At 42.6% G+C, this 16,587-nt stretch overlaps 2 protein-coding genes across 2 annotated transcripts; both read right to left on the bottom strand.

Moving 5' to 3' along the window:
* Positions 1 to 397: 397 nt before the first annotated feature.
* LOC146976134 (poly(A) polymerase type 3-like) lies at positions 398 to 3,382 on the bottom strand. The gene is made up of 11 exons (XM_085796687.1): positions 3,246 to 3,382; positions 2,895 to 2,961; positions 2,719 to 2,800; positions 2,437 to 2,546; positions 2,298 to 2,351; positions 2,087 to 2,198; positions 1,841 to 1,930; positions 1,359 to 1,497; positions 943 to 1,015; positions 736 to 856; positions 398 to 546 (listed from the first exon to the last, which is right to left on the bottom strand). Exons 1-11 carry the CDS (start codon positions 3,380 to 3,382, stop codon positions 398 to 400), a joined length of 1,134 nt encoding a protein of 377 aa, XP_085652813.1.
* A 2,675-nt stretch (positions 3,383 to 6,057) lies between these two features.
* On the bottom strand, positions 6,058 to 14,821 carry LOC146976133 (protein FAM222B-like). The gene is made up of 3 exons (XM_085795659.1): positions 14,625 to 14,821; positions 12,647 to 12,774; positions 6,058 to 11,581 (listed from the first exon to the last, which is right to left on the bottom strand). Exons 2-3 carry the CDS (start codon positions 12,726 to 12,728, stop codon positions 9,567 to 9,569), a joined length of 2,097 nt encoding a protein of 698 aa, XP_085651785.1. The 5' UTR covers positions 12,729 to 12,774; positions 14,625 to 14,821; the 3' UTR covers positions 6,058 to 9,566.
* Positions 14,822 to 16,587: the final 1,766 nt, after the last annotated feature.

Genomic DNA, 16,587 nt, shown 5'->3' with positions numbered 1-16,587 from the left:
CTGAACCTCAAATCCTTCCAAACATTCAGGTTTGAGACACTGAAGTACACAACATACTCTTCTATCTGCACAGAAACAACAACATGACCCACGTCCTCGGAAATTACTTGGACACCCAAGTCGACATTTCCAATTAATAACAGCAATAAAAAGCAAACAAACAAAAAACTGTCGGCACATTCATTGCAGACATGTTCATTTTTGCACAGCAACAAAAAAGAGACGATTCACTTCTTAAATAACTCAGTCAGTGTCAGTCTGTGTTTCACTTAATAACTGCACAAATAGTTCTGGACATGATTAAATACAACAGCAACAATGAGTCTTCCTTAAATAGTTGGCAAGCTACAGTTTCCTTTTGTACAACGGTACACATACAAGAAAATAACAAAAAACATCAAATATAAAGGTCTGCAAACACAGTTATGCTTATTTTTATAATCAGGTAGCTCAATACATACTGGAATTTCTCAAAAAAGTCTGGTGTTTCAAAGAGTTCGGACGAGTCAGCTTTTCCCTGTTGTATTTGTTGAGCGATTACGTGGCCTGTGGATGAGGAAGAAAAAGCTTGTTTCAGACTCAAAGAAACAAAACCTCATCACTAAACCTAGGTCAAGCACAGTACTTCAAGTTGCAACCTCAAAAACGACTTATTTGTACTCCAATGATTCATGGGCCCACAATGCAGGCAGTGCACAGGAGCAACTGGTGGTTGTCAGCCAAGTGACTACATACCCCGTTCAATTTCTGCTGTGATGACAGAATAAGTGGAAGGAGACACGTTGAATGCTGTGTTTTGCTGCGGGTACGCTGGGGTTATGATGGGCATATGATGGCAGCGGTCACCCAGATTAAACTAGAAATACAGAGGAACACAGACTGTCAAGCTTACATGCGTTTGGTAATGGACTCGCTCACCATGATTCTGTGCTGAGCCCTCACCCTGGGATCCCAGAAGGGAAGGTTGTAGTGGCGGTTCTCCACGATCCTCAGGCGAATTGGAATCGGCCACTCCCTGACACACAACACAAGATTTCAAATGTGCAACCTTTAAATGCAGCTTCAAAGTTTCAAAAGCCCTATTATACACCAAATGTGTGTTCAGATTATTTCTCAAATATTGAGAAAGGTTGACGTTAGGAGAAATGCACCAAGTGAGTTGGATTGATGTTTTGCAGCCAGCAACACGTGTCTTACAGAGCTTAGATGATTCTGTAATAAATGCATAACTGGAGTCTATGCACCAAGAGATGAGATGAAATAGGCAATTGGGTTTAAATTAAAATAATTCAAGATCCAATTATCAGAGCCTGGTGTTATCATTTAACAAATGCATCAGCAGTGCTGAGACAACTCACCACATGGAGTAGACCTTGAAGAATTTGATAACCAAAGTGGAGACTGTAGCGTTTGGGTAAACCTGACAGATTCTGGCCACCAGTATGGCCCATGATACACCGCCTAAGAAGCCCAGCTTGTTTGAGTATATGTTACGGCCTGAAGGGAAACAAAAGGACAGAGTTGTGTAAGACTTACATAAGAGTTCATACCTCTATTTCATTTTACATCACTTTTGCTTCCAACTGTTATTAATTGAGTCCAAGTTTAAACAACAGATGTTTAGAAAGACCAGACAAAATATCCATGGCTACATGGGACATTGAAAAACATAAGCCTTGGTATAAAAAAGAGAATAATATAACAGTTTTAGAATAATGAAACACTGTCCTTGTGAAGTCTTTCCCCTTTATATTAAAACTCATCACCAATCTTTCTTGTTTGAAAGAACATCAGCACCGTCACCCATTGTAGATCCAACTATTCTGTGTGTTCAACTCACATTTGGCCCACTGCTTGATGACTCTCAGTGTAAGTCTGAAGTTATGAACATTTGGCACAAGGTTCAGTATTTCTTCTGTAACTCTGTAGCCTGTATAAAAAAAATGAAAACAAGAATGAGCACACAAACAGAACCAAAGGGGCAAACCACAAATGAACAGTTTTGTAGACTGTTATACAACAAATAAGCGCAGCTGTCATCTAACACTGCATGATTCCCAGTTGGGTGCTTTAATCTGATGTTTACCATTGAGACTCCTGACGCAGTGTTTGTCTATGTTCTGTAACCACTTGTCATCAAGAAGGTTGATTTTTTCAGAGACGCTCTTCCGTGCTATACGGGCGAAGACCATGTCGATCTAGAAAAACACAACAACAACTCAGACACATGCAGACAAAACTTCGATTGAAAATACTGTGGACAGCAGAGTTTATGTTGATTTCTCAGGACAAATTACCTCAATTCCATCATAGGACAGTTTAATGACAGGGACAAATGCTTCCTCAATGGCCTAAGGGACATAACACTGTCACTCACAGCACTAGGGTGAAAAATCTCCTTTGACTTGTTTGTAATAAATCACTGATATGACTTACCTGTATATCTTTGACCTCCTGCTGGGCTTTCAGCTTCTCATAGAAGGAGGTAAAGAACTCCTTTCTGTCAATAAATCCAGGTCCCACACAAAGGACATCAATGTCAGCACCTGTCAAACAAAGATTCACATCATAGGAAAGTCTAGATTTAAATAGACCATTGTCTCGACCATTGTGCAACGGTGCAAAAAGGAGAATGAAGACAAAAAAACACAGTTTAGGACAAGTTGCCACAGTCCTACTATGCTCTGAATGCGGTGAAAGAAAGACTCTCTGAATTACCTTTTGAGTGAGCTCCCAGATAGTAGGAGCCAAAGGGAAGGACTTTTCCTCCAACATTTGCAGTGACAGATTCAGGTACGTTCTAAAAATCAAAAAGCATTGAGGATCAAATTGTCTATGCAATAACATTTATGTTATTTAAAAAAAAAAAAAACATTGAATCAACTATTTCTTACCAATTCTACACATATTTCTTTGAGCCACTCCTTAAAAAGGGACTCCAGTCTTGTCATGACCATCTCTCTGCAGATAAGATGCAGCTTACGTACAAATATCGACAATTCAAGCAAAGCATGCTTTTGTCCTATTCACATGAGCTCTGCCCCTTGTATTAGCGCCACAAAAGTTTGCTGAGGATGCTGCTTTTTATCACTCTCCTCATAGTAAAAACACCCCAGGAGAGAGATTTCAATGCAAGACACAGAACATGTTAAAAAAAAAAAAACTTTTTTTTTCAGTTCTACCTCTCCAGGCTTTATGAAAAAAGAAGGTGGAGGCAATGACACAGAAACAAACAGGTGTCAAACCTGTGCTGTAGCTCCGAGTCGTCCTCAAACACACCATAGGACTTGAGCATGTCAATCAGTTTCTTGGTCTGGACCAAGTCAGCCTCCTCAGGCAGGTCCTCACTGATGGGACCACTGATACCAAAATACTTGGGCATGTTTGGCAGCAGAGGAGCTTGACTTAAGTGGATAATTACACAGTAGGTACACTTTACATGAGACAGTCATGAAACAAAAAGGTATGGACAGCAACACACAAACCGTAACTAGGCCTACAGTGACTTTAGTCTCCTGTTGTGATGATATCATAAATAATTCCAGCCATTACTCTCGCCATGATGTAAATAGCAATACTGATGCAAAAATATGTACGAAATCACAACAAACTAACTTACAACTACAATAATCAACTTTAAGTGTGGATAGCAGTGAATACACACAAAAAAACAAAACAAACACAAACACAAACAGGACGTGCTACTTACCAAGCCATTGATGTAACCTTAAGCACTTTGGATCCTGTTTACTTTACTCTTTTTCTAAATTTCACTGGATAAAACACAGGGAAACTCAGCGCAGTTCACAAACACCTATAGGCTACTAGCGGTACCGATGAACAATGAGGTTCAGAACGTTACAGTTCTTAAAACAGTTCCATGTTTGAACTCCTCAGTTGTCTTTGGTTCCAGCGGGAGAACGACTGCACGTGACCTCGACACAGTGACATGAGTGCATAAGTGAACTCAAACTGTGTGGTAGTGTGACACCGAGGGATTTGTCGATTTGACAGAAAAAAATCAAACCCAGTAGTCTGTGTTTTGATTCAAGATCAGCTGCTGTATAATCTGCCACATGTTTTTCCTAAACATTGAAGTTTTTCTATTTGCTACATAGCAGGGCCGGTCCAAGCCTCCATGGGGCCCTAAGCAAAATTTTATTTTAGGGCCCTCTGCCAATAATTCTTCTGATTATTGATCATTTACACACTTACTACAAACTTATTTCATTTTTCTAAACTGTCATTACGAATCAGCTAAAAGTGCGGCCTGGGGTTGATTTGCACTTAATATTCAAAGTGATATAGGAAGTGGGATATTGAATATCATCTAGACCTAAAAGTAACAAAATAAACCAATAATGCATTTGTTGTAAACGAGTCATCTGTTGTTTTTTTGTTGTTTGTTTTTAATAAACTGCAACGGCAATGTGCAACAACAATTTGAAGTGCAACAGCAACAGTTGAGGGTTTTTCTAGGGATCAACAGAAGTCACTCACTATAGCAAGTGCTTAGTTGGCTTATGCCTTGGGCTGGCTCTGCTAGGCTACACAGCCAGTTGGGACCTCTCTATCTTCTATTGAAGTAAGCCTGGTCAAAGACAGTCTGGTATAGTGAGTCACTATAGTGTGTAGTCTGTCCTCAGTCCAGCATTGGAGTAAGCAGTTATTTACACTTGACCTGACACATGACTACAACTTCAAATTTATACCAGTGTTGCTCATCTTTGCAAGCTTCACAGTACCAACTTAAAAAATAATTTCTGCTTCTCACAACTGACCAAACAAAATCACTGCAGGGTTTGGAGGTTAGTTTTATTTTGTATCACTACATTTAGTTCATTCATGCTAAATTACATCTCCCTCTGTCTGATGGCAACACAACAATCAGTCTTAAAATCATCCAACATTTATCATCACATTCATTGAATGTACTCTTAGGCTCTGCCTAGTTGCAAACAAGAAGTGTTGTCCTTAACACATCTAAAATGTTGCTGTGTTTCATGATATATTTCTAACTAGTGTATTACAAGGCAGTAAAAGCAGCACCATTCAGCAAATGTGTTCAACACAAACCATCAAGTACAGTTTAAAAAGAAAAACACTTGTCAGTTTTAATATGGTGCTTAGTGATGAGGAAAGACACCCTGATTACTGAGGACCCTCCCTCTACACCACTTCCTCATGCTGCTGCCATCAGGCAGACGCTACATAACCTCACTGGCCCGGAAAAACACAAGAAATCTTTCATCTCTTCTGCAATAACTGCTCGAAATAATACATAATATAGAGTACTGTGTTTCCATCTGTTGTGATTGTGTTTTTGAATGTGTTTTAAGAGTGTTTTTAAATGCCTAGGTGTGGATTTCAATTGTGTTTTAAATGCTGAGTGAGTCGTATTAAAAGATGAATTTCTGTTTTTATTTGGAAAAAAGTTTTTATTCTATCAGCCCAATGCTTCCTGTAAAAATGTATTTCCACAATATCTTCTCCTGTAGCTTACATCATGCTCAAAGATATAAAAGGCCTCTATAAGATAATGCAGTCATACAGAGCACACCCATCCCTGTCTGTGCATTGCACACTTGACAAACACACTGTGGTGTTTTCCAGGGCAGACAGGATCAGTTCAAAACACATTATCATACATACTGAACTATAGCTTGGCGTCTTCGTGGCGTGTCATTCATCTGATCTCCTCCAAACACAGGATGCTTCCTGACATGATGCACTGAAGACAGTTTAGAAATCTCATAAAGCCTTTCTACAAATAAATGTGAGTGTGCTCATCCTCCCTCCCACTTCATATTCTAAAAAAGAAGCTGCACCATTGACTAGGGGAAATGGCAAAAACAGACGTTCTCACCTCTGATTACCACAATAACTAATTGAATTGTTTTTGTAAACAGGCTACGTCTGTAGACTATAGGTCTTAAATGATTGATTGAATTTTTATTTACTGAAAAAACAAAAAATGTATTCACTATACATTGGCTCCAACATGCATTTATATCTTGACAGTCTATGTGGATAAAAAAAATACAGTCACTCAAAGGCTTTGTGTTTGCAAACTTTATTTTGGTTAGGGGGAATGTTTGTGCAAGACATTTTATTCCTGAAGGTTAGGCAAAACTGGAATATCACATTTTCACAAAGTAGAGAAAGTAAGGCCCCCCTCCACCACCGTTCACATGATAGATCTTTGATCATCAAAGATAATCATTAACTGGAGTAAAGATAAATCTAGAGAGAGTTGTTACATAGCTGTGCCCCAATAAATATTGCCATCTGCGTCAACGAACATGAGCTGCAATGTGCTTAAGTAGACTAGATTCAGACAGTGCATATTAACATGTACTGTGGGTGACAAGATTTCTACATGGTAATAATATTGTGAAATGGAACCACAAAACATACAGTAAGTTCTGGTTAGACACCACAACACCTGTATCTTTTTTTCCTTTTAGAGAGGAAAACTTTGGGGTGGACTGTGCAGACAGGAACCACTCGCTCTAGATTTTTTATGCTCTCTTCACATCTTTAAACTTTCATTTCACAGGGTTTTTTCTCACCGTCCAGACGAGGGCAGCAGCTCTGCTTTATGTCCCCAGGTTGTTGCTTATTACTGTTAGAACATCAGCTCCTACTACAAGGTTGCCAAGGCTTTTGGCCAGAGGGGGGGGGGGGGTTACAGAGAGGGACGCTTGGTCACTTTGGTCAGTGAGTCAGCAGCAAACAGTTCACACATCCCTACAGTGTCTAGGAATCGTGGCACACTTCAGGACTTCAGTCCATGACACAGTATCAGTAGTTACACTAAGAGGCTTGGTCCCCCATCAGAGATAAACTTCGTGCACACCTGTGTGCAAGTACCCAAGCTTAACATACGTACACACACTCGACGTCCATTCACACATTTCTCCATACTAAGCCCAGTGGAGGCACTTCATATGAAACTGTAGAACCTGACTATGTTTGGGCTGTAACGAGGCAGTTCAGAATTAACAGGACAGGTCTAAATAGTTTAGTGTTTTCACTCGGTGACTGTGGACTTGTAGTTACAGAGAGCCCAGCAGGCCGGGAAGGTGTCTGTCTATAGGCCACAGTGGGACAGACTCCTGAAAATCACTTGGTCACTTTCAACACTGGTCATTTAGAATCGTGTCCAAAATATGTTTGGTAAATAGACAAACAGTCATTGACCTGTTTACCAGCATTGCAGTGGTGGCAATTTTCACCCTTCCTTCACCCATCCCATAAATAGAAACTTATTTTTCACTGATACAGCCCATACATCATTACTATTCATACACACGCACGCACAAATCATACTAGTGTGAGTTAAGATTAAATTCAATAGCAGCTTCAAGGGGCAGGCACATCAAAAATGAGAGCCAGGAAATAAAATAAACTGCCATCAAGTATGAAAACCAAAATCCAGATAAAAGGTACAGCTCGCATCTTGGCTGTCTTTCTCTGAAGGTGACGCGTCATCTCACCGTTCTTTCTCTGGTTTGACCTGTACTGAGTTCGGAGAGCGACTCAGAGAGGGAGACGTGGTCGGCGTTGTGAAAGACATCAGATAAAAGCATAGATGCAAACTTCTTATTTGCCTCTTGAGCGCAGACAATCAGTTTACAGTTTAGTTTGTCTGCGTCTATGTGTGTCCCCTATGGCACCAAATGTGAAATCACCTATGGCTTCAGGATGCAGTGGTCCGAAAAATAAATTAAGAAACCATATCAGGATATTTATTAAGTATAACAACTAAAACACAGTCCAAATACTTTAAAATAACTGCTACAGCCCTGTTCTACTTAACCTTCTAATTCTGCTAAATACTATTCATATTTTAATCTTAAAATCATCTTAAACCCTTGATAATTAGGCAACATTTGCGACAGTAGGATGGGTGATTTATGAACAGGTATGAGCGGCAATATTGCCTTAATATTTCCATTTAAGGCAATATCTCCCATTCCCACTGCCTAAACATATGAACAATGCCCAATGATCCGACAGTACAGTTTGAACAGTTTTCAAATGAAACGAAGCTCAGTGAAAAGAAAAGAAAAAGAAAAGACCTCTTTCTCTCACAACAAAGCCATACATAATTTAGGATCCTGGCAAAGAAAGTCCGTTATGGTTGGAGGATAACTACTGTGACATTTAAGGCTTTTTCCAGAAGGCTAGAGGACAGCAGAGCAACATACGCCCGGACAACAGGACTTAGAGGGGGCGAATGGGTCCAGAGCTTCGTGCTAGACGCGTCTAGCAAAACAACCTGCAGTAAATGTTCTTGTTTTCTTTATAGGTAGCAGAAATACGACACAGGGCGAGGCTGGTGATTAGTAGATGACCAGCCCACCACAAGCCACACAGATAATGTCCACACCACATCAATTCACTTGCATTACAGTAGTAAAGTGGTGAGGAAATGTGTCGGAGGGGAAATGAAGCATTTTCCCAACTTGCATTATTTGAAGTACTTGCATGCTTGCAAGTGATCAATTTGCTTTTCACATATATAAACCATTTCAATGATAATGGGATGCCATTCTGTTTACATTAGCTATAGACAAATACGGGCTAATGGAGTTTCTGCTCCTTTTGCCAAATGTTAACCATAACATTTAAAAAGTAATTTCTACATTTCAAGTAGGACCATCTACAGAAATACAACAAAAAACTGTAATAAAAGAATAACTACTCTCGAAATATCACACACAAGAGGGCACTTTAAACTTTCCATCTGTAAGAGAAACCTAGTTGCAACTCGAAAAAGAACAGAGGATGTTACTGTTTTTGCTAGTGCTGGGTTTGTCTTATATAGAACTAAACTCTGCTCAGCAGTGGAAGGTTCACTGTTTTTGCGTCGCTGGCTGTCTGCGCAGCGGCGCAAAAACTACCTGGACCGCTCACTGTGCAGTTCCAAAGCCATGTTGTATTCCTGACAGAGGAGCCGTGGCTCTCACTTAACAGTGTACACCTCAACTGAGGGAGGGAGCTCCTGGGACAACAGTCTTATTAATTGCATATACATGTAACCTTCTAATTTAAATGGATCACAAACCTGTTTAGAGGATAAATAACTGCAAAAAAAAAAAAAAAAACATTACACAAGGACATCCAGAATCATGCCTTTGGGCAGTTGTAAGGCCACAAATGCTGAAAAAGGTTGAGTTGTTCCATGTTGTCAAACTCAGAGAAGCACTGTGACAATCATGTGACAAGCATATTCTCAGCTGCTGTGAGGATTTTAGGACTCAATATATACATGAGAAAAAAGCAGCACATCCATACCAGTGATGAAAAGAGGAAATCTACTCAACCGTGGACGTCAACCTCAAAAACCCTTCATCTGCAAAAAAAACAAAAAAAAGGTACGACATGGCTTAAGACCTGAGGAATACTTTGAATCATCACAACCTGGTGGGTCTACAAATCAAGCTCTGAAGCAATAAAATGTAATTGATCACTTGCAAGATCTTAAAGAATAAACCACAGAAGCTGAAAGTAGCTGTAGAGACTAAACTCAAGACACCAAGAGGGGATAAGCACACGCCTTAACGGTAGCCTGGGTGATGAGCGTGGACAGCTCTGCCATTACTGGGCTCCTGAGCTTGGCCCATGGCTGACCTGTGCATCTTCTCCATCACATCCAAGTTCTGCTCCTGAAAGTTGGGCATCTGGAAGTCCGCTCCTAAGAAATCCACATTCTGCATTAACTTAGGCGGGCCGCTAGGGCCCTCCTTCCCTGGCCTGTACTTTGCCCCTGGGATGCGGTCAGAGGAGGCAGCAGCCTGCCCTCCCTGGAAAGCCACTGGGAGATCCTGAGGGCCAGACCCATTGTTACCTGTTGTGGCGGGAAGGCTGCCCCACAGTGGCTGCATGTAGTGGCTGTTGACGTAAGGCATCGAACCTACTGGGCAGTTGACGGGGGACGAAGGTCGGGGTTTTTCTGCTGGGTGTTTCAGAGGGAAGGGCTGTGCAGTGTTTGGTAGCTTATGGGAGTAGTTCAGGTTTTGAGAGGGGAAAGCACACTCAACTGGAGCCTCCATCCTCGGGTTCTTGCAGGGATGGGCCCCCTCGGGGGGCTGCTGCATGTGGGCCAGCTGGTGCTGGGCCCAGGATCGCTGCTGCGGCGGAAGCTGCAGCTGCTGTAGTTGTTGTAGATGTTGTTGTTGCTGCTGCTGCTGCTGCTGCTGCTGCTGTTGTAAATGGTGCTGAAGCTGTTGCTGCTGGAGCTGTACCTTCTCTGGGTCAGTGTGAAAGGCAGGTATACTATTAGTGGCAGCTATATTGGGCTGTGAGTGGAGAGCACTAGGAGGCTGAGCTGTAGCTTTGTCTGGGGGTCCCACCATGAGACAGCTAGGCACAATGCCCAGGGCTGGGTGGTGAGAGGACACCCTTGAGCTGGCATTGATCAGCAGGTTGCGGCTGATGGGGCTGGGGTTTGCGATCTGGCCCTCACAGACTGAGGTGGTGCCCATGCCAGCCCGCGCCTGGCACAACTGGTTGATTTGGTGCACGATGCTGCTCAGGTCACTGGGCCGGTTCTGATGCAGGCTGGCTGCCATGGACAGTGGGATGGTGGAGGTAGATACAGTTACATTTGGTGGGGCATCTGCGTCGGGGAGCTTCCGGGGCCCGTATGCCCCGGGCAGGGGCTGCTGGAGGCTGTTAGGCATGGTGGGGGGTCCCGCACCCACAGCCTGAGGGAGGGGCTGCGAACCGACGAGGCCCTGGGTGTGCTGCAGGCTCGGAAGCTGAGCTCCATCAGATATGTGGCGCAGATCCTGAGTCACTCCTTGTTGCGTAAGTAAAGCTTGCTGAGGAGCTGCCTGATGCTTCAGTGTCTGCAGATGAGAGAGATGCTGCTGCGGGCCGACCGACGGACACGACTGGCCCTGCTGCAGAGCCTGGGGGTGAGGCAGACTCTGCTGCCTCTGTATCCCTTGTGGATGAGCCAATCTCTGCTGCTGTGAAGTCTGAACCTGGGACAGGCTCTGCTGCCGCTGCAGAGCCTGTGAATGAGCCATGTTCCTTTGTTGTAGAGCCTGCGGGTGAGGCATAGTCTGAGGCTGCTGTAAAGTCATAGGGTGAGTCATGCTTTGCTGCTGCTGCTGCTGCTGCTGCAGCGCCTGTGGGTGAACCATGCCCTGCTTCTGGGCAGCCTGGACCGCGGCCGGAGGCGGGCCCTGTAGGTGAGGTGCAGGCTGAGGGAGATTTAAAGTGCTTTGAGTGGGGTACGGCCCACTGTGAGGGTTCATGATGGCCTTGTGGAGGTGTCGAGCGCGGCAGCCGTCGGATTCTTTGATGACGCCTTTGGCAGGCGCGCCGAGGACAGCCAACAGGCCCCCGCTGGCGCTTACCTGAGAGGGGTAGGGACTGTGACGCTGGCTGGATGACGATGTGTCGAGCCCGTTGACTGTGCGTCGAATGTGCTTCCTTTGAGGTACTTTGACACTGTTGGGGAAGATCTGGATGGTCAGAGGGTGGTTGGCAACTTTCTTAGCATAGGCATCCAACTCTGCTGGGGTTGGGTAGCTGGCAGATCTCATCTTCTGTGTAGTTTCCCCTGCAACATGTGTGGACAGGTCAGACAACAGGAAAGCACAGCAACATACAGCACTATGTCCTATAATATCCTCCACACTACATTGTCACACAATAGGCACAGTGTGGGTGTGATGTTCTACACAGTGTGAGCTGCACTTTCCTCTGCTACACACACAGCTGTGTAGTCATTACAGCTGTCAGGGCCTTTTATGGAGAACAAAAACCGCACTTCACCCCCATTAATGTTTTGCATCAAACGCACAGTGTAACAACAGTCACAACAAAATACAACAATTACATATTCAAGTGAAGCACTTAACTGTGAGCTTTCCACTTTAAAATTCATGATCACTGTTGTTAGGCTGCAGGTGGCAGGTAGCACAGTTTTCTTTTCTGAAGATTTACATCCTTTAAAGTGTAACACTTTATTACATTGATATTGAGTATATTTTGGGGGCTTTTTGCCTTTACTTGATAGTGTAGTAGTAAAGAGAGACAGGAAATGGGGGGCAGAGAGAGGGGGAATGACATGCAGCAATGGGCCGCCCGAGTCAGGATTCGATAGGGGCCCGGCTGCGGCGAGGACCACAGTCTCTGCAAATGGGGCGCCTGCTCTACCCACCAAACTAAACAACGCCTTTGTTGCATGTCATTCCCCCTCTTTCTGTCTCCCTGTTACCTGTCTCTCTACTGTCCTATCCAATAAAGGCCTGAAAAGCCAACAAATACAAAATACTTTAAAAATATAGCCTAGTACCGTGTGCCATTTTTTTTTTTTTTTATGTTGTCATGTTGTGTGTTGGCTGTCCTGTACACGGTGACATTTAAATTCCCTTCACTGGGATTAATAAAGTACTTTCAATTCAATAAAATTCAATTCAATTCAATTCAATTCAATATACTGAAAAATGTTTAGCACTTGAATGGGTCAGAAACAATGGCAGTGTTGTAGAATCAGTCCGTTTCATGTAAACCTTAGTTATTGAGTGATGGCTAAATGAGAATGTGAACCAGCTCCACCCCTGAAGCTGAAAACGACTCATTAAAATAGACATAAAAACATCATGATGGAGAAAGCACTCACATTTCTGAAGTCCAGTGTTCATCTGCGTACGGGAGAGAAGTCTGATGGTAGGGTCACCTGATGCTGGCAGACAGGCCAGCATGTCACTATTCCACTAATGCAGCATGGGACACCTTCTCCTCACCATACTGGGGAGAAACAGAGCAGGCGCAAGTCAGCCGCTGACAGACACTTACGTTGGTGTGAGATGACTTCGCTATCGCCTATTTTCACATCCAGTGCAGTTTGACCTTTTGCAAATGGCAGCTGGTAATAAACTGACATCATGGTTCTGTAAAAGCTCGCTCTGTGCACCTCGCAGAGAGAAGCTGATTTTTTCTGTTCAACAAAACATCACAGAGACCCAAGCATGGGACCAGGACACAGCTCTCTTCTTCCAAACTCACAGGAGAGGGAGTCAGTGAGAGAAACAAAGCCCCTGATAAATATGTTTTAGGAGGTGATACTATGAAAATACGGAGACAAATCAAAATGAGAGCACTCATCAACTTAAATTCACAAACACCAGTCAACCAGTGATTAATCATAGATTGTGAATCAATGATGAATTGGCATAAAATGTGTGAGTAACCATTACAGTAACCGAGCTATTTCCTGATCAGATCACAGGGCTGATACAAAGTCATCTTTGTGTTTCCCAACCAACCGTCCAAAAGCCAGAGACGTTGAATGTTCTCACAGTTTATAATCTCAGTTCAGATGCTGGAGATTAGAAAAGGTTTTCACCTCAAAAATCAATTGTTATAAAATAGCTGAATTTATTTTCTACAAACCCAATCACCTATTGATATGGCTCAAGCATTTGCTGTAGTGACCACCAGCTGACACGGGCTGTTACAGTAGCTTACATCACAGGTCTAACATAAAAACACAGCATTTGCAACAAGGATAAGATTAAGAAACATACACATCTCCATCAGACATGCAGTGATGTGGCTTCACTGATCCAACTCACCTGGTCAGCACTCAGCACTGGCTCTGACACCCACCTCACTGAGTGGTGGATCAGGTGTCATTCAGACCACCAAACACTAAACCTGTTCATACCAACACAGATGTATCTATCAAAACACTGACTTTACATAAGCAGCATCTCTGCTCATTCAATGCTTTAATCTAAATTCCTCTCCTTTACCATGGAAAATGACCTGAGTGAGTCATCGCATATCAAAACAGCTGCCCAATCGATCATCTGATTTCTAATACATTCCGACGAGAAACAAAAGAGAGCTGCGTCCTGAGGGGGTTTGGTAGGGAGGTTTCTCCTCTTGCTCACACATCGCTCCGCAGATTCATCACCACAGACTTTACAGTCAGTCAGTCAGTCTGTGATTCACCAACTGGTTCACTAGAGCTGACTTGACTTGTAATGGGTTCAACCAACCACATAATTTTTTTAAACTGGTCCTTGTGTTAACTCAACACAGAATCAAAAACGCATTTGACTACAAGTCCAAGAGTTTCCATTCAGGGAGATGAGGAGGAGAAGCATCCTCATTAATAATGTGACCTTTTTTTCCACAGACTCAGGTCACACGGTGAGTCCTCAGCTAAAGCCTCTGCTGACCTTTGTCCGCGTTGAATCACATGTATTTATTTATTCATTCCTCAGCAGGTTAACTTTCACACACTCAGCTGCTGGGTAACGTTAGCATCTGTCCAGCCTTCCTGCCCCCCATCCAATCTGCTGCGATTTATATAGATAAATAAAAGTTAGTACCGAGCTAATGAAGGTAACAGGACCGGTCCGGTGACACAACACGAACCAGGGCCGGAGACAGGGGCCACGGTGGCCGCCTTTAGTGGACGTTAACCCGGGTGAAACAACGTCGTAGAGTGCGTTAGCTCGAGCCAAGCTCCACAATAAATAAGGAGCTTCTTTGTGCTTTGCTGAGAGCAGGCCAGCTGCTCAGCAAACTTCAGCTCTCCGCTCGCCACAAACACCGACGCCACCCGTATTAAAGAGGGTCATACTTACTCCTCATGAATCTATGAGTAAGGTAACTTCATTTTGTGGAGATATAATGTTGGTTTTGTTGTTAAAATGTAGAGACCCTCCCCGGTGTCTCGGCTCTCCGTGCTGCTGTCTGGCTACGGCAGCAACACTTGTCGGGCATGCGCAAACACCGCAGGACCCCGATGCTGCGTTTAGGTGCCTCAGACAAACGCCTGCACATTAAAATGCTGAAAGGCTGGGATCATTCATCACTCCCCGGGTTCAGGTGCTGGAGCAAGAACTGCTCAGGCCAGCGTCGGTAAATATACCTCTCTCTTTTTAAAAGCACAAAAATGTACTCATCAGAAGAAAGTCTACTCTCATAAGGATCCTGTCAGTCTGAGTTGTATCAGATAGGCCCATAGCCTGTTCAACCAAATGTTCATTTGGTCAGTCATGGAGCTCAGCTAAACGACACAGTGACCCCCCTCCAAAAACACAAATCAACCACATTATGAGGCTCAAAGTGACAACAAAGACACACAAAACGTCCACAAAAAGACACAACACAACCAGATAAAGATGTGGTGTGACCAGTGGGGTCCATCATAGGAGGACTGAGGGGCCAAGAGTTTTTAGCTTTTCACAAATGTGGATTTAAAAGCCAAACATTTTCTGCAGAGTTGCACAATAAACTATCATGAAATGGCCCATATACCTGATAGAAAACTGACACTGAGCTGAGGCTGTATTTACATCCCCAAAACGAAATACTACTCATATTATTGTACTTGTTCAATACACTTTACCACTTACTTGTACCTGTATTTGCTGAACAGATGGAGTGTTTCTGCAAAACATGAATTTGGTTCCTTCATACAATCTGATGGACATAGCTTATATTATATTTTTGTAGTGCAGAATTAAATATCATTGTCAAATAATCTTATCTATGTGGTATCTAGGACAATGTCTTTTTATCTTTTGAAACAGGATTTAAAAACAGAATTTGTTAAGAAAACAATTAGTCGCATCTTTAAATAAAATGTGAATATAAAATGGCAAATACATAAATTATGGCATTTTGATTTATTAGAATGACAGTTAGCTAAAGGTGAACTGAATAATCTGAGTACAGACAGATGACATGCAGCAAGAGCATTCAGGAACTTATGGCCTTTGAGACACACAGTCTATGTATTACATAAATAAGATTTATAAAACAAAATGAGTAATAATTTCACAAAAACATTTGACAGAAGAGTCTACTGAAGTTCATCTACTGAACATACATGAAGTTCAAAATATTTGCTTCTCAAAAACAAATCAATATGGTCACAGTATTTGTCAAGTCACTACACCAACAAAGAATGATAGGATGAGCCATTAATAATAATAATAATAATAAAAAATATTAACAATGATAACAGTCCTGTGAATCCTGTGTCAGTGTGCTCACCCTAAAACTACCGTTGTATTAGGTATTAGCTTGAGATCAATCTAAACATCACTGCCAGGCTAGTCTGAGTTTGGTGGAGGCGAGTGCAGCTCTGAGAGGCGAGGAACTGGTTCTTGTTACCAGAGTTCACTGTCACTTCTCCTGGAAGTGGAGGAAATCCAATTTCGCGGAAGGAGTTGAGTGGTTCTACCCAATAATATATAATTTATCTGCCACCTTCTGGCCAACTGATTTCCAGAAATCTCTGACGGTTAACTGAACGTCAGATCCTGTGTACAGCTGCGCTAGAGCTTAACATTTAGTGCATAAAATAAAACATATCAATTACCACAGATAAACCATTGTTACATAAATTAAATTACTCTGCTAAAATATCATTCTATATTTCATGTGACAGTTAATAAAGTGCAAATATTTACACACATTAAACAGAAAGCAATTCTAAGTGAAATGCAAGTTTGGTTTGTTGAGGCAATCTTGTTGACCATGGCTTGGTATCTACAGGTTTTCTAGTGCGAATTTAAACATTGGTCAGTTAACTAATGC

The sequence above is a fragment of the Trachurus japonicus genome, chromosome 13, assembly GCF_045865225.1.
Source record: "Trachurus japonicus isolate A0001 chromosome 13, Traja_1.0".
Lineage (NCBI taxonomy): Eukaryota > Metazoa > Chordata > Actinopteri > Carangiformes > Carangidae > Trachurus > Trachurus japonicus.
The sequence above is the reverse complement of the archived record's forward strand: the minus strand, read 5'-3'. Positions and strand labels throughout refer to the sequence as shown.

Coding starts and splice junctions, on each gene's coding strand:
- LOC146976133 (XM_085795659.1), bottom strand. CDS start 12,728: ATGCTGGCCTGTCTGCCAGCATCAGGTGACCCTACCATCAGACTTCTC. Junction 11,582..12,646: donor GAACACTGGACTTCAGAAAT/GTGAGTGCTTTC, acceptor CACATGTTGCAG/GGGAAACTACACAGAAGATG.
- LOC146976134 (XM_085796687.1), bottom strand. CDS start 3,382: ATGCCCAAGTATTTTGGTATCAGTGGTCCCATCAGTGAGGACCTGCCT. Junction 2,547..2,718: donor TCTGGGAGCTCACTCAAAAG/GTAATTCAGAGA, acceptor TTTGTTTGACAG/GTGCTGACATTGATGTCCTT. Junction 547..735: donor CACAGCAGAAATTGAACGGG/GTATGTAGTCAC, acceptor CCTCATCCACAG/GCCACGTAATCGCTCAACAA.